The sequence below is a fragment of the Sander lucioperca genome, chromosome 9, assembly GCF_008315115.2.
Source record: "Sander lucioperca isolate FBNREF2018 chromosome 9, SLUC_FBN_1.2, whole genome shotgun sequence".
Taxonomy (NCBI): Eukaryota; Metazoa; Chordata; class Actinopteri; order Perciformes; family Percidae; genus Sander; species Sander lucioperca.
Window position 1 is genome coordinate 37,683,993 of NC_050181.1, and position 22,172 is coordinate 37,706,164.

Sequence of the window (22,172 nt, forward strand, 5' to 3'; positions counted from 1 at the left end):
TCTGGTCAGCATTGAGCCATTGAGTAGAGTTGACCAGGCTCAAGCAGCCAGTGGTGAGGAGGAGGGTAACAGATCAGTGAAATCAGACCTTCAGATTGCCATTTCCCAGGGGGGTTTACATGGGGATAAATATAACTCCGAAATCCCAGCTAAGCAAGAGCATCAATCAGAGGCAACTTAAGCCTTATTAAAAAGTAAACCACCTTAGGTTGGGTAGTGGCATGGTGAAGTTTTAAGTTGAATGTAAGGGTGCAGGTAACTATTATTTTCTTTATGCATTATTTGTTTGGTTAATAAAATGTAAGAACATTGTGAAACATGTTCCTAGAGCCCAAGGTGATGTAATCAAACCGTTTGTTTGGTCTGAAACTTAATCCAAAATATAATAAATGTACTATCTTATAAGATAAAGAAACGCATCAAATCCTAACATTTGAGAACCGTGGACAGTTTTGCTTGGAAAATAATTTATCAAAACGGTTGCTAATTATTTTCTGTAAGTTGATGAATTGACAGAAGAGTTGCAGCTCCTGGACAGTACAGTTGAAAGTAGGGTGGGGGTCGTAAAGGGAAGGGAAGTATCAAACCAGCTCAAATAAATGCATTTTATCTTTATTTCAATGTTAATTATAATTAGTGTTTATTAAAATAACCACCCTGTTGACGAATTACTGCAGTTAAGAGGTACGGTGTGTACCCGCCTGGGGATATCCATTTTAAATTCCCAGAAATATCAATGGGATTAGACTACTTGATTAAATCTAAAATAATGAGTAAATTACTTTTTAAACTATTTATTGTCAGAACTGGTTGACATTCTCGTTTCTCCTTATAACTTTGGGGGGAGGAACGAACTTTGATTTGACGTATTAACGTGATTTGACGCTTGTATGGGCTGTCAGTGCGAGTCGGGGGCGGAGGTAAACAAGATGGCGACAACCTGAGTGGCAAGAGTACCACGAAGAGTCCGAAAATTTAACTGATAGACCCAAGTGAAATATTCGCTTCACTCAGGAAGGACACAGACGAAATAAAACCAGAAACAGCAACAAGATTCATATGGATAAAGGTGAGACCCGGCACCAGGATTGGCACCAGCTTGTTAACTAGCTAGCTACATAGCTAGCTAGCAATTTACATTGTAATCTGAACGGCTTGCTAGGCATCGCAACTCCGGTTAGCTTGTGTGTATCTGGTTTGGTACTCCGTTGTAGGGGCTGGTTTGGATACTGAAGCTGGTGTTCGTTTTGCTATTAGGTGAGCATAATACAATACAGTCAGAGAACAATTCCCTTCTGCTATATTGCCGCTTATCCACCGGCAAATGAGGTGAAGTTGGCTAACGCGAATCTTAACGTCAGGCAAAGTTGGCTATTGCTAGCTTTCGCTGCACCACCGTTGGCTACAGCTGTGTGACGACGTTTCGGTTATCATCCCTAGGTAATCCTCAGCCACATTAAATTAATTGCCGTTGCTTTAAAGCAGACTTCCGAGTTAAAACCTGCAATGCTAGCAAATGTGTGTAACGTTATATCAGTGAACCACAAAGTAAGCGTGTATGTTGGCAGGCTAGTTCATTCAAGCAAACGTGCTATGTTAGCTTACAGCTAACTAATAGTTAACACTTTTTTATTTCAACTGAGCGACAAAAGTGTCAAATGTAACTCACATACGTCTTGAATTAAAGTGGGGTGCTAAATATGTACTTAAATTATAATATGTTCGTGGCTGATGTGAACCTCACAGCAGAATGGAAACCCAGTAAGGTTAACCGGTCAAGTGTTGTCATGTCTGGACAGTGTTTACCAAAGAGGGCTAGCTTAGTTTAGAAACGTGCGAAAGCTATACTTGTATTTTCAATAATGTTTAAATGACCCTTGTTTTAAATAATGTTTAAATGACCCTTGTTTTCAGGCACCATGCAGTAGGAACAGTGGTGGCATGGAGGACACCTGAGGACGGCTGGACATATTGGATGGCTCAGTCGACCTCCATGAGCCGGGCTCATACCAGAGATTGGGCTGATACTGCTGCATGCGTTTGGCTGTAGATCTGTGCTTGGATCTAGTCCAGCTGTACACACTTGTTTATCCTGAGGAAATCTATGCTGTGAAGCATGGGCCTTTGACAGAAATGCTGTGCTGCATGGCCTTGAAGGAGGACTGGTCGCTTCTACCTAAGGCTGTATGGTATTAAATTCATATAAAAGTTATTTAGACTAAAGCAGAAAAGAATAACATTCTAGAATCACAATTTTCTTATTTCTGTTCAACTGCACATGTAGTACAAAATGCATCGTATACAGCACTAACTTGGCACTGGACCCAACAGATTCTTCTCTTCTGTTTGCACCTCTTAAGAGCCCTGATGTTTACAAATTGGGATTGATCCCCCATCTCCTCCCTCAACTCTCAGGCCTGATTATTCTCTCACCCATGTTCAGTATTTTGTAATTCATCAGTATTCCATCTTGTGGAATTAAAACATTTGGCTCAGTGCTGAAAGGTTACAAGTGGATTACTCTACAGCAGCAATCATAGCTATTTGCGAACGTTTTTGCACAAAAGGCTTAAGTTGTGGCTACCGAACTATCAGTCATGAGTACCGGCGAGCTGCATCATCTTGACTATCTAAATGAAAATGAACTGATGGAGATGGATACTTTCATTCACCGCATTGACTCTACAGAGGTGATCTACCAGCCACGAAGGAAGAGGGCAAAGCTGATCGGAAAGTACTTGATGGGGGATCTGCTAGGGGAGGGATCTTATGGCAAAGTGAAAGAGATGCTGGACTCAGAGACACTTTGTCGCAGGGCTGTCAAAATACTGAAGAAGAAGAAGCTGAGGAGGATTCCCAATGGAGAAGCCAATGTGAAAAAGTGAGTGTTTTTCAGGTTTGTCAACCTGCTTTTTTTTTTTACCCTTTCTCTGCACTCTGACAGTGTCATAACATTGTTACTGACTCCTCCCCTGTAATGTGATTTATGTATGCTAATGTGAAGGGTCTTTGCAGTTAGGGATAGTCAGTTATCCTGAGATACAATAGCATTGGCTTGACTGTAATGCTTGATCTTAATATTAGTTAATTCATTTGAATAATCCCCACTGACAATTTAACAAAGACAGTCAACTGGGTTTCTTATGACTGTGCCACAACGAGAGGCCGTTCATTCCTGTCCCACTTTATTAAATTCAAATATTTCACTTGAAATTTCTACTACCTTAGTTTTAGTGTAAATACCCAGATAATACTGTTTTGATGATTTACTTCACTTTCTACAAGAAGCATTTTCTCTCATTTAACTAGGCAAATAAGCCAAACTTGTCAAATGCATCATCATTTCACACACTTTTAAAGAATAATTTATTAGGGCTGGATCCGGATATTCGTTTGATGGGTAGGTATCCAATTGTCGGATTTGAATATTTGTTTTGTTTTTTTACTGTGGCGTTTTGTCAGTTTTAAGCCGCTAGCTGCTGTCTAATTTATTCAGCGCTATGTCATCTATCTCAGCCAAGAATAGAGAAATGTTGCTTTACAAGCAAGCAGTCTGGTGTGTGTAGAGGTCTGTATGGTTATACTGTAGCGGCCTGGTGTCGTTTTCAGGCGATTTGATAAAGGTAAACATAGTATGAACGTTCATAACGCTAATTTACAAACACTGCGTCGGTCGTCACTCATCAGACAGGCAAAAACGCAGGTCTTTTCATTTATTTGCCTGCAGCAAAAAGTTAAGACCGATTTTAACTTTTAGAGGAAAGCAACCCGACGTCACCCTGCGGTGGACAATCATGTAACCGGAGATCAGGCCCGTTTGTCCATATCGTGGCGTGAGAGTCCCATTACTGTAAACAGGAAACATCACTGCCTCTATCGCTGCAACAAACACGTTTTAAACACCATGAAGGTAAAAAACGAAACACTGAACTGCCGAGGAGTTTGTGTAAACAATAGGTGACTTTGTCCTGCAACAACAAAGCAAAGTCGCTTCATCTCGTTTCTTTTTCTCCACTGCCTTCACATGCAGTTGAAAATTTTGACCCGCGCCGCTGCCTCCGAAGCTTTGAATATATTCGGTATAGTATTAGCATTCGGTACAGCCCTTTTATATGTCATTTCTTCTGTTGAAGATTATGTCCCTGTTAAGTAGTTTAGTCAGAAGCAACGCTCTGTTTCACCTGTAACCACACCAAACAGTGATGCTGCACTCAGCACAACCTAAATACACTTCTGCATCAGTGTGAGAACTTCAGTCACTGGAGGCCAACAAAAAGACCTTTTAGCTTTTGTTTTAAAAACTGTGCCTAAAAACAGTTTAACAAAATGATGATTTAAATCAGAAAATATCTTGGCTTTAAACACTCATCGCAGCAGATGCCATTCAGTCAGTACTCAAAAGTGTTACGGTTCAGTACCTATTCATACAAATGAGATTATTTGTAGGGTTAAGTACTGACTAGCTAGGTATGAAACTAGTGTGACAACATACACAAACTCTTAGCTTTACACACAAACATAGAGCTGTGCCTGCATTTAAATGTTCAACACTCATAATCTGACACAGGGCAGGACTGCAAAAAGTCTAAAGCCCCTGACACACCAACCCGATGGCAGAAAAGGCAGTCCGACTGCCCGCCCTCCGACCCAGCAGACTCGAGTCACTGACCTCGACCGACTGTCCGACGGCCGATTATCGGGTTGGTGTGTCAGGGCCATAAGCCTCAGTCCTTGTTTAGGAATATTTGTGGCCTGAGGGTAAAAGCTCCTCCTGAGCCTCTCAGTGCTGGCCTGGTGTATCCTGGTGTATACCTTATACCTGACCTCAACAGGAAGAAAAGGCTGTTACCTGGGTGGTTTGGATCTGTAATGATTCTCTTAGACTTTTTAGCCTTGGGAGGGTAGGGCATGGCCTAATTGCATTATTGTATTGTGGGCGTAGTTTCACCCCTGCTTCTTCCCAAAGTCCACTATCATCTCTTTAATCTCACTGACATTCATGAGTAGGTTGTTTAATCCCAGGTCCTTGAGCTTTGTGACGAGCCTAGAGGGAACTATGGTGTTAAATGCTGAACTGTAGTCAATGAACAGCAATCTTACGTAGCTTCCTTTTTTTTCCTCCAGGTAAGATAGGGTGGTGTGGAGGATGTGTGCTATGGCGTCTTCTGTTCATCGATTGGGACAGTAGGCAAACTGTAATGGGTCCACTGTGCTGGGTAGTAAGAAGCAGATATAATCGTCGAGCAGTCATTCAAAGCATTTCATCACTACAGAGGTGAGAAATCAAGAGCAAACAAGAGCAGCCTGCCTGAATGGCTAACGTCATTCAGGCAGGCTGCTCTTGTTTTCTTTGGTAGACGAATGATGGTGGACTTCTTGAAGCTCGTGGGTATGACCTATCACTGAGCCAGTGATAGGTTGAATATCACCGGCGCTAGTTGGTCAGCACACAGTTTGGGTACCCGCCCACTGATACCGTCAGGTCCTGCTCCTTCCTTGTATTCACATGATTGAAAGCCCTCCTGATGTCATGCTCAGAAAGGGAGATAGTAGCGAGAGGTGCACTCACCCATCCATTTACCTCTTCTTCAGCTATGCTGTTGGCAGCCGATGGCCTCAAAGCAATTATAACATTTATTTAGCTCACTAAATCGGTAAACTTAAAGGGTTAAAGGTTATTTTTGCAATAACCCAGTTTTGTAAACGCCACAGGCAAAAAAATGTGGTTGCTGTAATCAAGGTGAAGGAATAGGAGAAACTTGGTTAACACAGCTAGACCTTTTCTTTTTCTTATAATATAATAATAATAAATTGAATTTATATAGCGCTTTTCACAGACTCAAAGTTGCTTTACAGGGCAGGTAGAAAACAAAAACAATACAAAACAGAACAAAACAAAACAAGATTCAGGCACAGATGAAAAGGGAGGGGGGCGTGGGGCTAAGGATAGGCAGAGGTGAAGAGATGGGTCTTGAGGCGGGACTGGAAGACGGTGAGGGTGCGGATCTCTTGGGGGAGGGAATTCCAGAGTCTGGGAGCTGCCCTGGAGAAGGCTCTGTCCCCAAAGCTGTGGAGGTTGGACTTGAGATTGTTCTATTTGTTCCCGGCTCTCTGTCTATCTTGTCTTTTCTTAATGCCTCTGCGATTTGGCTGTCATGTCTACATATTCAAACTTTACTTCTGCATCCCCGTTTCCTGATGAGTTGAATGAGATGAAGTTTTAATCACACAGTAGTTTATTAAATATTACTCCAGTCTTTCGCTGTGGGCCTGTGCTAATTATAGAGGCAGCTTTAGAAAACTGTAAAAAAAAAAAAAAAAAAAAAAAAGTTCACACAGAGAGAAAGAAGAGCTGCAAGATGGCGTGTTTTTAGGTCACAGTCAAAACGGCAGTAACTGCTCAGAATAATTTTGTCTGGATTGTAGTAGCTTCTATTTATCAGGAATCCAGACTAACTTTACTGAAGTCTATCCCAGAATATTGTGTTAACCATTCTTAGATCAGCAACTTTAAGTTAAGAAATACCATATTTTCCCCTTTCCCTCAGTCTCCAGTTTGTTGGGACTGAAAGCAGCCTGTCAGCAGCTAGACAGTAGCAGCTGCGGTTCTCCATCAGTGTCTACACTGGATCCCTTCAGCCATAGTATTGTTTTTCACTGAGAAGTGTTTTTAGAGCACTAACAGCCCAATCCACCATTTGTTAACATGCTGAAGTCGGGTTAAAAAATAGACTTGAAGCTTAAAACGACTCTAATTTAAAGTGTGTGACATGCAAGCTGTTATGTGGGTGTATGCCAAGTGTTGCATATAACTAAAGTGCTTATCTTTCTTGAGACTCGACTCGGCTGCGGTGCCCCGTCCTCCTTTTTCCATTGCAGATTTAGTACTGCCAAAGCCGGTCTACGGAAATTCTTTGGTACCGTGTAATGCGTGAGGCGAGCTTGGCTGGTCGTCATAGCGGTGCTGCAGTAAACTGCCGTGACCTAACGCGACACACACACAGAACGTCGAAGTTGTGTTGATGTTGCCACAGCCAGAAGACACATTTTGTTTCAAATGAAGCTGGAGGCAGCAAAAAAAAAACTATACTATACTATTTAAAAATGGCGGGTTCGTTCAGGACACCCCCGTCTGCCGCTTTCACGTCACCTTTTGGTATCAGCTCAGCTCGCTTGGAACCTTGATGGAGGTGGTACTAAAAACAGTACAGTACAGTAACAGTGGTCAAAGAGAGACACTGGGAAGAAGAAACATTGCTGGAGAGTGTGGAAAAACATGAGAGATCACTTTGTCAAAGCTAAAAATACCAAAACGCTTCATGGAAAGAGTGTTCTTAACAGTGTTACAGGCAGACAGAAGTTTTGATTTGGAGATGGACAGTCAAGTTAATGATTAGAGTAGATGTTTATCGTGGATGTGTTTACAACTGTTGCCTTGCAGCCTGCTTTCCTTTACGTCCACTCTCTTCTTCTCTACTACTTCTTGCTTATTCACAGATTATTTTGTTTGTACGCCCTCTGGTGTTTCGGAGAACACTGCAACGAACAATGCGCTATGCTTAAACGTCTCCGTGCATACTCATAGCACGCGCGCTATCTACGGAGGCCCCGCACAGTGTCGAGCGCCAGTATAACTGAAGCTTAAGACAGCTCTGAATGGTGCTACAGGGCTCCATGGCTGAGATGGTAGACACTTTGCATGCTACAACTGAAAAAATCTCACATGACATCTTGGTTAATGTAATTTAAAATTAGAGGGTAAAATGAAAATAGCAAAACGGAGAGAAATCCTGGAGGAAAACCTACTGCTGTTTCCAAGAAAAGTGAGACCGGGGAGAGCCAAAGCTACATAGAAATTACTTAAAAACAACTACGTTAATGCCCTGGAGTGGCCAACCCTAGGACCAGACCCCAGTCAAATCCTGAAAGTCACAGTCCCCAAGTTGAGCAAGAGGAATGGTAAAAAAAAAATTAAATTAAAAAAATTTATGTTCACTGTTTATATGAGTGAGATTAGTAATTCAAAATGTTAAAAAAAAAAAAATAATAAACAAAAACAAATTTAAGATGGTGAATATTGGGCATTGTACTTTGGATGGAAGCTACTTCAATTAAGAAAACTGATCCCACTCCAACGTTCTCTTACGGTTGCCATATAATCGCACATCATCCTGAAGTCCCAAATATTTCTAATACCATAAATCATTTTTTACTTTACTTCCCCTGGGTGACAAGACGGTTAGTCTGGAACTATGTTCTTGCTTTTCTTGTTTTCAAAGGTGTGTTTTTTTATTTTTAATCCTGGCTATATTTATATGTTTAGGACAAAGCTGCAGTTGTCGCTCTGTTAAAAAGACCACAGTAGTGTTCCTCATCTGTCTTACGTGGTGGAAGCCTTATGTTTTCCAGCCGGAGAAAGCTAGATGTTCGAGCCTGTAAAGGCCTGTCTGTGTGTGGATGTCGTAGTAGCCCCCAGTCCCCCCCTTACAGCCTTGGTTTAGCATTCCTATCTGCCAAACACTTCCTGCTTTTACAGGGTTGCTATGGGAATGGGCATGCTCATACCGACATTGATTGAGGAATGCAACTCCTGTTTCTACGGCAACACCCCAAGAATGCCATGCCCTAGTTTGGAATGACAGGAGCACACATGGACACACATGCATGCCCTAAACTAGACACAGACTCTGGACCAGCACAGTGTAGACACAGATTTTGGATCATTTTAATTTTGCCGCTTTGTGCGAGAGTAGCTGCCATATCACTGAGTGCTGAAATCCTTTCAGCTCTGCAGCCTGGAGGCCTTGAACACACAGGTCCATCGACACACATTTGAACTTGGAGACTGCAGATGGACTGCAGCAGTCACTGTGCCTTAGTGACAGCCCGCCTCCGTTTTATGATTTGTTTAATGGAAACAAGCAGTGATGCAGATGCAGCTTGGTTTTCTACATTTCAAACCTCTCATCTGGTCCTTCTATTCAGCTGCATAGCAGAGATGTATAGCTTTAAATTAGGCTATTCATTATTCCTTATCATATTTTAATCATAATTCTGTTTTTATGTGTGCATGAGTCAGCTGTGTCTTTTTTTAACCAGTGCAGTGATGCAGCAGTAACTGCTTGTGTGTGTCTGTGTGCAAGCGCGAGGCTGACTAGGCCCAGAATATCCATTTGTCAGTAGTAAGATTGTGTATAAGGCAGAGGACTGACACAGCTTATAAACTGCAGGGTGACTGATAAGGGACAAGTAAGCTCCAACGTGTTTGTTGTGAGATTGTGTCACAGTCACACACAAAAAAGACAGATGACGCCTCAGCACTATAGGGCTTCATGGTCTTTTGGCAGAGGCCCGCTCCCTTTATTTATCCGCTTTGACTTGTCATTGCATGACACATCAAATGTGCTTCAAGGAGGGGTGGGGACGATATACTTATATAAGATAAGAATTAAGATTTTTACAATGTTAATATGTTCACAGAGACCAAAAATGTATTGATTAATTTTTGTCAGTGGCGTTGGTTACATTATGGTTTCTCCACACTACATATGCAATGATGACAGAACTCTGCTGCGAGCACATAGGTCCATCATGATGTCAGACACAGTTCAGGTGGTGCTTCTAAGTATGGAAGAGGGAAATTAATTTAACATACATGTTATTTGCTGTATTAAACGGTAATACGAACAATGTAGCGGAGAGACAAATTGGATCCAAATCACAAAATTCTCTTCCCTGATTGTTAAGCAACACTTCAGTATTTCCTCTGTGTGTGGATGTGGGTGGTATGTCTTGGGAAGTCTGTGGTTTGTACTTTGTGCTCTTCCTATCCAGATCCAAATTAATTAGTGTCCCCACTCACAGCTCTCTGATGAATGTTGAGTCTCCTGGGTGTTTTGTCATGCTTGTGATTTAAACCTCTTCTCTTCGGATAGCGAAGGGAACTGTCAGGTTATCTGTCTTTATGAGACTAGTGTAAATGACTGCTGCAGCTGCACTCCGACAATATCAAGTCTTACAGTATCATTCCTGTATTTCTGTTTTCTTTAAATCACCTTTTAGAAAAGGCTCACATGTGTTTGTACTCTTAATTTAATGGATGTACAAATGTAGGTTGTTACTAAATCACAAAATGACAGCTACTGTATCATGAAATGATGAGATTCTGCTCAACAGATCTCAAATCAACAGCTTAATAGAAATGCCAGTACTGTAATAAAACCTAATATACTTGTGCTCTTACTATACCTAGCCATATTAGTGTGGTTGTGCTGATGTATGGCAACTGGCCTTTATTCTACGTTCTCAGCAGATATGGACCGGTATTAGAATATATAACACTCCCTGTTCATTTGCTTGAGTCATCTTTTGCATGTTTTTGTTCTTGTGTCCAATGCCATTTATAGGGAGATTCAGCTGCTAAGAAGACTCCAACACAAGAATGTGATTCAGTTGGTGGATGTGCTCTACAATGAAGAGAAGCAGAAAATATATCCTTGCATTGTAAATGAGTGTGCATATGAGTTGATTTCTGATAGTTAATGGTTTTAAATGTTAGATTTTAACGTTACAGTTTGGGAGGTTTATTTCTAAATGCCTACATATTTCCATTTGTGACTTATCAGCTATATAATGGGCTTTCTTTATTAAAGGATCTATTTGTTTGGTTTGGTAAATCCTCTTGACTCCTGACTTACGTATATGGTGATGGAGTATTGCGTTTGTGGGATGCAAGAAATGCTGGACAGTGTCCCAGAGAAAAGGTTTCCAGTATTTCAAGCTCACGGGTAAGTGTCTTTCCTTCCCCTCTCTCCCTCTTTCCCTCAGTCTCTGCTATATTTAGATTAACCCTCTCTGCAGCCATTGGTCCAGGCCTAAGTTTAGATCCAACACTGCAGGGCCTCTACTGTTAAAATAAGTGAAGAAGGTTGTGACCACAGTGATAAATCATTTGATATGCCTTTTTTTTCTTACAGTATGTAACACTTCCACTCCTCTTTAAATTGTGTCCGTCAACCCCTCTGTTTCTTTTTTCAGGTACTTTTGCCAGCTCTTAGATGGCCTTGAATATTTGCACAGCCAGGGAATAGTTCACAAAGACATTAAACCAGGGAATCTGCTGCTGACCACAGATGGGGCACTTAAAATCTCGGACCTGGGAGTAGCAGAGGTGAGCTCAGGCTGCAGCATAGTGTTTACCATCCAGGGGAATTTTTTTCTTCTTTTTTTTCACCACCAGATTTCAGCTAATCAAACATCTACGAATTCCTATATTTTCCTTTCCACACATTTCAGCTAATTGGTAGTGATAGTGAAACTTTTAAAGTAAAACTGATAATTTTGGTGGTGTTGCATAAGAAGTAAATGGCAAGAAATTATTCAAGTTATTTGTGGTTATAGATATAAAGAAACACTAACTCAAATTCTCACTAATATAGTTCACTCTATATTTTTCAGGCCCTTCACCCATTTGCAGAGGATGACACATGTCGCACCAGTCAAGGCTCTCCGGCCTTCCAGCCTCCAGAGATTGCCAATGGACTGGACACCTTTTCAGGGTTTAAAGTGGACATTTGGTCTGCTGGAGTAACACTGTGAGTAGTCAGAGCCTCAGGTTGCTCAAGTTCTCATAGAATGCTTTGAATATTATAGCATTTTAAAGGCCCAATTATAGACAGTTGATCTGCTAAGTTGTATTAATATCTGACAAAAGGAGATATTGTTTGCTTGTGGTACTTAATTGATTGTAATGGAAAAATGCTGTTAATGCTTGTCCTTCCTTCGTAAGCGTGGTTTATGCTTCTGCGTTAAATCTACGCCGTGGCTACGTATTTGGAGACACAGACCCTGCGCGGTAGCCTGAAGTGCACCTCTCGAAAAATTTAACTACACATCGCTCAGCCGTGGCTTGGTAGCGTTGCATTTCCCACTACTCATTTCCTGGTTCTCCTTCTCCATAAACAACATGAATTTAAGGAGAGGGTTAACTTCTCCTGCTACAGATTTCCCACCGTGGTCAGAAAGCACAGGGGAGACACTTTGTTTCTCTCACTATGACTCGGTAGTTGTTCTGAAGCTAATCGCCGTTACTCTCTCACTCGCTCTACCACACGCCCCCACGCATACACATGCCATCCTTGCTATTGTTTTAAAGAGATCGACGCACACACCAACGCACAAGTATAAACTTCAGGCCACTAACGTAGGCTACGGCGAAAGTTGTGCGTGAAGCCTACGCAGGACCATAAATCACACTTTATGGAGCTTAAAGGGCAGAGCAGCAGCCATGAAGTTAATAGAGAAAGACACTTAACAGACATCATTACTGATCCTCAGTCTTATCTCTATGTACTTGTCATACATTGGCGGGCCTGTGTATACGTTATGGACGCTTTCACAACTATAGTTTAGTAGACTTGTTGTGTTTCGGGGGTGAAGTTGCAACATTGTTGCATTTTTCATTTACTTCGGTTAGCTTTCACGCTGCACTTTTGTCAAACCCACTGAACATTGTAAACAAATGTCACACAGTCTAAAGCAGTGGTTCCCAACCTAGGGTCCGGGCACCCCTTAGGGGGGCGGCAAAGATCACAGGGGGGGGGCGCAAGTCTTTATCTGGTTTGAGGTTGAGGTAAAAAAAAAATGTGCACATGTTAAACAAATTAGGATAACACACTAGAATATATAATGAATACAAGTATGTATAAAAACTATATATTTTTGTTATCGCTTAAAATTGTAGGCAGGCTACTTAGTAGGCCAAACCTCCGGGACCTCTTAACCTGGGACCCTTGCTGTCATCAGGTCAGCTGCTAGCTGCTATCATTCTCATTTTTCCTGCCGCCACGGCATCACTATTTTATGAATAAAAAATGGCGGAGAAATGTAAAAGTGCTGATAACTCCTCTATATCAAAAAAGAAAGTAAGGCTCTATCTCGCGAGTAACCTCAACTTCGGTTTCAGGAGGGGCTCAGCTTTTCTTAGACATGAGTAGGGGGGGGCCGCCAAGAAAAAAAGGTTGGGAACCACTGGTCTAAAGGGTTGCTGGTCTATTGGACGGAATATCTGAGTGAAACTCGCCAACATTTCTGGTCTCAGAAATCATGGAGCAACACAAAATGTATAACGTCTTGGGTTGTCTGGTTGTACTTTAGTGTTTCTAATATTTTAGAAGATGGGGGACAATATGAGCAGCTGACGGACAGCGAGTGAAGGAGAGGGCGGCCCTGATGAGAGATTTTGGTTGTTTGGTCCGCACCAGAGTTCGAATGTGCTTTCATTCACCCTTAACAAACCAGATTATCCCACCAAAAGTTCCAGGGTTCATTTTAAACGGACCAAACAGCCCAGGGGCCCATTTCAGGAAGTAGGTTTAACAAACTCTGAGTCTAACCCTGAACTCTGAGTTGATTTACCCTGAGATGGCAAACTCTTGAGTTTTCGGTTTCAGAACAGCTGATTGAGTTGGCTCAGTCAACTCAGAGTAGGTTGACGCAGAGTTAAGCACGTGCACCACCACTATAAAAAGGCAGCATGAATGGAGCCATGATACTACGATTCTCCATGGTAATAACCACAAACAAATCGGTCAGCATACTTTACCCCTCTGGAACTACTCATGCGCACATACAACGACAACATATATTTCGTTAAAATAGCAACACGGCTTCTGCTGCAGAAGAGCAAGAATTGCTGTGGGAGAAAATTGCTGCTCGAGTCAATGCGTAAGCTCTAATATAGTGTACAGTATTAATTAGATATTTAATCACAGGTAGCCTATAATATTACTGGTGAAAACTGGAATGTTATTACAGCTATAATTGCAGGATTGCTGCCAAAAAAGTAAGCTACTACTAATCCCATTCTAAGGTTGCAGCATGTCATTAACAGAATTAGAATTTATAATAATTTATTTATTTTTAATGGCTCTCACTGGTTTGTGTCCAGGGAACACTACAAAAATGTTTTAGAGCGGGCACACTTTTCTCACAGCCCTGCATACAGTGGCTTTACTAACATGCTCCGCATCACCAATGTTGCAAAGAAAACTGCCGTTTGCAAAAAACATAATGCGACACAAAGAATCTGCTCGGATGTAAGAGCATATCCACAATGGGTGACGTTAGTGATATGAGGACGGATAAGGTATCTACATATCTGATGGACTGAAGAAAAACAATACCTCTCAAATAGGCTAGGTAGTTATCTGGAAATGAAAATGCATCTACAGTATAGTCGGGACCTCAATATCATCTTCCGATATATGTTTAGCTCTCTGCGAAGTAATACAGCTTCTTCGTCAACGGGATCGTCAACGAAAGGACAAGCCATATTCGAGAAAAAAACGTTATAGTCAGCCTAACATAGTTAATAAACCAACCCTGATTTATTTATTTTTTTTATTCGTGCAGATAACAAACTACGCTAAAATGCGCCTGCTACAGACTGAATGAATTAATGAATGAGGAAATGAAAGAGCGCTGTGTCAGAGGGAGGAGACTGAGAGAAACTCAGGGTTTATTGAAGAAAACCTGCTCCCGACCAGGTTAGGTTCACAGACTCAGTTACCATAGTAACTGACTCTGTGGTTAAGTTACCTCTCTTTCTGAAACAGAAAACCCAGAGTTTCCCTCATCTCAGGGTTAACAAACTCAGAGTTTTCACTAAACCTGCTTTCTGAAACGGGGCCCCAGGTTTGAAAGCACCCTTGCATTCTGTTGTCTACCTCTAGGGACCTCAAAAAGAGTCTATCCTCCTATTGGTCATTCTGTGTAAAGATTAGAGTGTATAATGTAGGGGAATAGATAGACACACTGCCTACAAGATACAGAGAGGATTGAGAAGTAAGATATATGTAGGCATATTATACTATAGAAATAGCTGTAGTAAATTGCCTGTATGTATTGCTATTAGATTTCAAAGATTAGTCAAAGATGACACCACTACGTTGCCTCTGCAGCTTGTTCTAGTCACAGTGAATCAGGGCAATGCCGATAAAGCGGTTACAAGTGTGTTTACACTTTTCAAAACTCCACGCAGACAACATGTGCTGCAATAAAATGTAATGGCGTGCTGAAAGCGCTCACAGTGTGGTTACACTTCCTCTGAGACACATACAAACAGCGTTCTAAATAAACAATTAATAGGTTTGGACTTATTTTTACAACTGAAATTAATTGTTACAAATTAAATGTTATTACAGAGAGAAAGTACGGAAAAAGGTACCGCCGGTTACCAGTATCGGATCAAAAGTAAAAGGTTCCCAACCCTGTGACAACTATTAACAGTATTCCGGTTTATGATACACTTACAGTACTTGTTGACTCCTTCTATCCATTTAGATACAACATTACAACAAGTCTGTATCCGTTTGAGGGGGACAACATCTATAAGCTATTTGAGAACATTGGAAAAGGAGACTACACGGTTCCCGAGGAGTGTGGACCCCTCCTGTCGGACCTGCTGCAAGGTGAGTGTGCTATAGAGCTAAATGCTTTTACTAAAAGGCCAAATTATACTTTGTTCATCAAGGTTTGTTGCTGTGGTTACAAACGTATGCCTTAGTGGATGATTCATAGGTCAGCATTGGATTAATCCATTGAGTGTCGTATTTTTGTCATAGCAGTAGATGACTGTCATGCATCATCAAGCAAGGTCATGCATTTATTTTAACAATAGTGGTTTGCTCTTAGTATGTTTTTGATGATTACAAAATGCAAGTTTGTCAATCGGAAGTAACACTTTGAGATGGAATTGGTCAGATGTGTAGTGAGAGCAGTAATAAATCACAAAAGTCCCAGCCAGTCGCACTGTGATCTTTTCTGCATGCATCCAGTAGGTGGTGCTGTGACACTGAAAGTCACTGACTTCTCAGCATATGAGGCTTCCTCCAAATTGTAGAAATCCCTCTAGCTGTTGACGTAGTTCCCATTGATCTGGAGCCAGCAGCAGAATACTAAACACATTATAGTCAGGCGTTGCTTTTCCTGACTGGACTGCAGCAATGCTTGCTTGTTGCCCCTTGTAAAAACAAAGAGTCAAGAGTCTTTTATAGTTAAACGTATTATCGGCTGAATGGATGTAAAATCCAAAAGAATGTTGGGAAGATTATGTTTGCACAGACTAATGAAATAATTAAGATGGATAACAAGCTACAATACTAGGCATTCAGCTTATTTTACTGTACTTGTTATCACATGGTGGGATTTTGAACAATGCCTTAACCGTGTATAGAAAAAAAAAACTGCCACATTCTGGTGCTGTTATATCTCACCGATCCTCCATCCCCCATTTTGTGTAAGCGTTTGACGTCTGTGTGTGATGACGCAGCACCTGGGAGATAGTCAGTCCATAATTACATGGTCTAAAATAAGCCCAGTGCCACAAAAGGTGTCCTTCAGCAGGCACAGCACTACTATCGGAACTCTGCATGCTGCCCCTCTCTGCCTGCTGGGAGACAATTACATTATTAGGTCTGGATAGGCACTGCATCACTGCTGCCTTATCACACTGACATTCTGCTTTTCCCACAGATTCGGCCCACATTATGATAATTGAGGGACAAAATCTTCATTACTTGGTACAGCTGTTATGCTACTCATATTAATGTTTCCTTACTGTACCTCATTGACTCCTTAAGCTTTGCAGGATGCCTTGACACACAGTGATGAATGAGATTATTATGGGCTTTAATTAATGTTCCTTGAATAAGTTTATCATCTTCTGCGGTTATCTCACCCCTCACTGCTGCAGCCTCCCACCACTTTATGTTAAACACTTAACAGAAAGATGACGTGAGTGGAGAAATTGTTTAGTGTTGTTGTGATTGAATTGATCTTTGTAATGTTTGTTTTTCAGGAATGCTTGAGTACGACCCTGCAAAGAGGTTTTCCATACAAAATATAAGACAACACAAGTGAGTGATTTAGTATATTGCAGTCATCCCATGTAAAATGATGTACAGATCTTTTAAAAATTAATGGAAATGTGTGCGACTCCTGGCCTACAGTAAGTGCTTAGAAAACCTATTTGAAGTCTGATTTGTCATTTCCATGTGCATGTCCTTTCTAGCTGGGTGCGTAAGAAACACCCTCCGTCTGAGCCCCCTGTGCCCATCCCTGCCAACGCAGAAAGCAGGGATCCTTGGCGGAGTATGACAGTGGTGCCCTACCTGGAGGATCTGCACGGCTACACAGAGGAGGACGATGACGAGCTCTACGATGGAGAGGATGAGATCATATATACTCAGGACTTCACAGTGCCAGGTAAGTGTGAGCTCAGAGAATTCTTAAAGTTGAACTCAAGATGGATTTAAATATCTTTTGTTTTTTCTAGTCTCACATTGCCAGACCTATTTCCACAGCGCAATTTTGAAAATGCCACATAAAAATATTAAAGAAGTTAACTGTTCACACAATACCGTAACGTTAACTATTTAAACTTGTTGGATACATGGTTGAACATAATTTTCTCTTACCAGTGTATCCCCGTGTGAACTTCAGCAATGCCCACTAATCGGCCCCTAAACGTCCCAGTTATACTGTATAGTAAATGCCGTAAACATATTCTTTGTAAATCTTGTTGATCCAAATTTTCTTCATAACTTGCAATTTTCAGCATGTAGCTTGCTAGCTCTAAATTTGTGCGCCGGATGTCAGGCAATTTTTCTGGAACTGTAATTCCCTTGATCCAGACTAATTTTTTTCCAACTTTGTGCAGTATGAGAGCAATCAGCATTTAGTAATTGTATTGTCTTGTATTATCTTGTGTGACAACGCTGAATCGTCCTTCTTAGAAATGCGTCACAAAAAAAGACACTGCTGTATAGCACCAAACCTCTTCCTTGTGTCAAAAATGTGGTTAAAATTAGCATTTAAAATTTCAACTTCTAACTAACCCACATTAAACTTTGGCCTCTGACTTAAAGTCATAAAAAAACATACTTGATGCATTTCACTGGAAAGTGAAAAGCAGTAACAGGAATTGTTCAGTTTATATTAACATTATGGTAACACCGCTTGTACTCTCTCATTTTGGTAGTGAGTCTTTCCCCCACTGATGCTCATACTCTTTTGTTTTAGTGGTTGAAAAAACTTGGACCATTGGAGTCTGTTTAATCAGAGTTCAAGGCAAGGGTTGGAAATGAGCACCAGCCAAATGCTGGTAAAATATGCAAGTGGCTGCTAGATTTGCTTCACTCACCAGCCAAAAAAAAAGTCTAAAATCTGTTGAGTGGCTGGTGGACAAAAAAGTTAATGTCAACTCTACAGGCATAAACTGACCATTAAAAATATCCAACACTACAGTATCCAAAATTAACCCTATTAGACACTGTTTTTGTACTGTATAGGGCCTGAATATTAAACAATTTTCAGTTCCACATCACACAAAATAAAATTGTCATTTCCACGACTCACTGAAACTGCATTGAGGTAAATAAAGGCTTACCAGAAATGTCATTCTATATTAATTCTGATAATCAAACTGAATTACCATTTCACTTCATTCATTCAGCCTGACATTGTGTTCACGTTAGCCAATATTTTGTTGGAAGGATGGAGTTATTTTGTTTTGTGACATTCATCCCGCCAATATCTTTTTTCAGTTGATACATAAGCTGCAGTAGCCGTTTCCAGGATCGGTCAACTTAACATTTTCCACATTGATCAAAGAATTATGTCAATTCAACTACAACTACAGCTGTATCGATCTCATCCACACTTCTTTCTGTATTTTTCATGAACGTAGGTAGAAAGCTGGCTACATGTATGTAGGAAGATGATGTCCACAATCTTAAACCCACCTACTAAGCTCTGATTGGTTGACAGTTTACCTATAAGAAAATTGTAAACAAGGCTTAGATTTGCATAGATTCAGTGTAAAATGTGTCACCTTTTTCAGCCCTTCTGAGTTTGCAGGTATGAGTTTTACAACATACTGCAACGAATAGATAATAGCATATTTATATTTGATTTAATTTGTTCCCCAACTTCTTTTATTTTTTCCCTCCAGAAATCGGATCCTTTATGTGTTGCTAGGCAACAACCGGTGGTAATGAATGCAGTAGTCAGTGTTGAGTATCTAGAAGTGGTGCCCCACATAAAAAACAAAATAGAGCTGCAGAATGTGAATGAAAGTGTTCTAAAAATAGTCCAGTTAAAATGGTTTTGGTGTGCAAGTATGAATGGTTTTCAAGGGTTCACTCCCACACATGCTGAGCACTGTTTCATAGGATGCTTCATATAAATGAAATAATAGTGCATGGTAAATTAAACAACAGTATGACCTGATGTTTCTCTTAAGCAGTAACTAACATCTACACGTACCAAAAATCTCGTAGCCTGTACCGATACCACCAAAAGTACACGATACCAAAGTCGATACCACCGTGTGAAGAAGGAATAAAAAGAACTATAATACATTAATTCCTTTATTTGAACATTATAAAAAACACAACTATAGTGGCAACTATGGATGTCATGATACCAGGGACATGTTGCTCTTCTTTCAGTGTCGGTTATTTTTTAGTTTGGTGTGGAGTGGAGGGGTTTGAGTGGGGGCAGAGGAGAGCGTGATTCACGTGTAACCTGGAGAAAACGTCAGTCTTATGGAGCCACAGCCCGCTGCTCTGAAGCCTGGCATCGCGACACAGCCAGCGTACGGTAACGTCTTTCATGAATTCACCCAGAACTCCCAGAGAGCAAGCATGTTTAGTTAGGTCTATTTCTCTCTGCCGTCGTCGTTTTTCACATAGAACCGGGCTGGTTAAAGTAAACCTAACTGACGTTGCAGTGGTCCTCTAAAGTTGGCTAATGTCAGCCGTCGTAGCTAACATTGGGCTGTGACAGACAACGGCAGAGAGAAACCGACTTGCTTTCTGTTTGGGAGCTCCAGGTGAAGTTGTGAAAGCCTTTGCTGTAGAAGTACGGTAAAGCAGTGCACGGACATAAGGCGCCCTGTTTTTCTGTGCTGGTGGACGTTCTTCTTCTCCAGCATTTAGCGGCAGACTAAGAACACTTGTAGGCTTATACTGCCCCCGTCAGATCCGGAAGAATTGCATGTGTGAATTGCATACACACACACACACACACTCACACCTCTGCACTTGAAATGAAAAAGTCTCATTAAGGACTGATTTCCTGGTGTTGTAGTAGGTTACTATTTATCTTGTTTCTCATGGTTATCTGACCTGACATTATGCTGGTGCTGCTGACAAATGAGCTTTTTAAAGGTCCCCTTCTAAAAAAAAATGTGCTTACAGTTTTTACAGCAGCAGGTCTGTGGTAATTCCCATCCATGTAATCGCTCAGTGTGCACTCTCGTGGTTTTACTGCACTTGTTCAATGAAGCAGTGGTCAAGTCAACACTTGTGTGAAACTGTGATGGATTTGTTTTGAGCCTAATGTGCGCGTGTCTTTAGGACAAGTGGCCGAAGAAGCTCGGGGTCAGGAGCACGCAGACCACAGTCCAACTGTAGCCAAGCCAGTTTGTGTGAACGGGACAGAGGGTGGGTCTCTGAACAGCAAGGCCAAAGCCGAACGTCGATCCTCCTCTTCATCCAACCCCTCACGTAAAGGAGTCTCCACAGCCAGCAAGATCCGCAAGCTCTCCACCTGCAAACAGCAATGACCCTCCCTCCCCCTCCCCTTCCTCCCTCAGCAACAACCCATGTGGTGAGTGTGTAGACTGTTAACAAAAGCTCTGAATTGTGCTAAGAGGACACCTTCCATACAGTAGATAGAGAAAAAAAGATTAACACCTAAGGAGAACAGATGAAAAGATAGGAGGGATGAGATGAGAATGCGTTAGAACCAACGGAGACGTGGAGATGAGTATCAGTGGACGAGGAAGAGAGAATCAGGGAGGAGAGTGTGTTGATATTCAGAAGCCAGTGCTCTGACTCACCACCACTCCCCAGGCAGACTCATGGGCGGTTTTCTATACAGTCACAAAAACTAGATCTGAACTTGTCCGATCATGGAGCATCACTTTTCTATTCTGTTAGAATTCATCTAGACTATAGCCTTCCAGGGGTTCATCAGTGCGAAGAAGTGGGGCAGATTTATGCTGCAAGCATACACACCAATATAACAGGTTGTCCTCTCTTTCCAATTACCACCCACATTTTGCTCTTTCAATCTCTCGCACACACAAACCAGTCACGGTGTGAGGCTGTTTGTCATGAGTGCAGAGGAGTTTATTAATTTGTTGAGGCAATGACTCATCCTGGTTAAGATAAAGTGGGCTGTGGGATGTTTATCTCGCTCTCTCTTCCTCACCCTGTGGATGAGTCTTTCCGTGTTAACAGCACCAATTAGTACTTATGTGTTGTAATTCTCTGATACTTTTAACAAAGGCAAACTTGCTTTTGGACATATTTGATGAGCTTAAATGAGTTATACTCTGTCCTCCGTCTCTGACCCTCTTAGGTTGATGTGTCCCCGTCCTTCTGTGTCCGGATTCCTCACGGTTGTGAGAGAAACCTGCTGACGTTAATGCCCCTATACCTCCTTGGATCACTGGCCTGCAGAGTCTTTTGAAGATGCGGTATGAGTGACGGGGAGGAGGAGGACAGCATGACATGTTCTTTTTGCTCTGAGACTGAGGCACTGGCTGTGAAGATGGTGTTTTTTTTTTTTTCCCCTCTCCCATATTTTGGCTCCTTTCAATTCTTGTCATCCAGTTCTTTCAACTAGTCATTTTCCCCTCGCCATCCTGTCATCCTCTTTGGAGGGCCAAGTGTTACACCGGACGTTACAAACACCATCACCCCTGTACCCTGCCCATCCACCCCATCAACCCCACCTTCTGTTTCTTTGACTACCTTTGTTTTTACAGAACCCTGATGGCAGTTTTAAGACACATTGTGATGTGTAAAAAAAAAAAAAAAGAAAAAAAAAGAAAAAAAAAATATTAAAGAGAAAAAATAGATAACAAAAGTTATGAATAATTCTATATTTAAATCTATAATGAGAATAATTATGATAGTACTCTACTACCACCGAAATAAAAAAAAACTGCATGCTGTACAGAAGTGGAAGAAAGGGAAAGTGGTTGGTGGACAGACTGAAGCTTTGAGATCCACTGCTGACCTGTTAGGGATTTTTGATTTCCATTTAGTTTTTTTTTTTTTTTCTTCTTTTTTCCAATGAATATTTTTTAATTATTATTT

The 22,172-nt window shown here is 41.3% G+C and overlaps 1 protein-coding gene across 3 annotated transcripts; it reads left to right on the forward strand.

Moving 5' to 3' along the window:
- Window positions 1-862: 862 nt before the first annotated feature.
- Window positions 863-21,927, forward strand: stk11 (serine/threonine kinase 11). Of its 3 annotated transcripts, none has more exons than XM_031281053.2 (11): window positions 863-1,069; window positions 1,915-2,881; window positions 10,407-10,490; window positions 10,698-10,787; window positions 11,038-11,170; window positions 11,458-11,594; window positions 15,343-15,470; window positions 16,859-16,916; window positions 17,072-17,265; window positions 20,421-20,673; window positions 21,430-21,927. In XM_031281053.2, the coding sequence occupies exons 2-10, from the start codon at window positions 2,598-2,600 to the stop codon at window positions 20,627-20,629; spliced, it is 1,317 nt and encodes a 438-aa protein (XP_031136913.1). In that variant the 5' UTR covers window positions 863-1,069; window positions 1,915-2,597; the 3' UTR covers window positions 20,630-20,673; window positions 21,430-21,927. The 3 variants fall into 3 exon arrangements, with proteins under 3 accessions (XP_031136913.1, XP_031136915.1, XP_031136914.1); XM_031281054.2 differs by lacking the exon at window positions 863-1,069 and adding an exon at window positions 1,139-1,257; XM_031281055.2 differs by lacking the exon at window positions 20,421-20,673.
- Window positions 21,928-22,172: the final 245 nt, after the last annotated feature.

Coding starts and splice junctions, on each gene's coding strand:
- stk11 (XM_031281053.2), top strand. CDS start 2,598: ATGAGTACCGGCGAGCTGCATCATCTTGACTATCTAAATGAAAATGAA. Junction 15,471..16,858: donor CCTGTCGGACCTGCTGCAAG/GTGAGTGTGCTA, acceptor TTTGTTTTTCAG/GAATGCTTGAGTACGACCCT. Junction 16,917..17,071: donor CAAAATATAAGACAACACAA/GTGAGTGATTTA, acceptor TGTCCTTTCTAG/CTGGGTGCGTAAGAAACACC.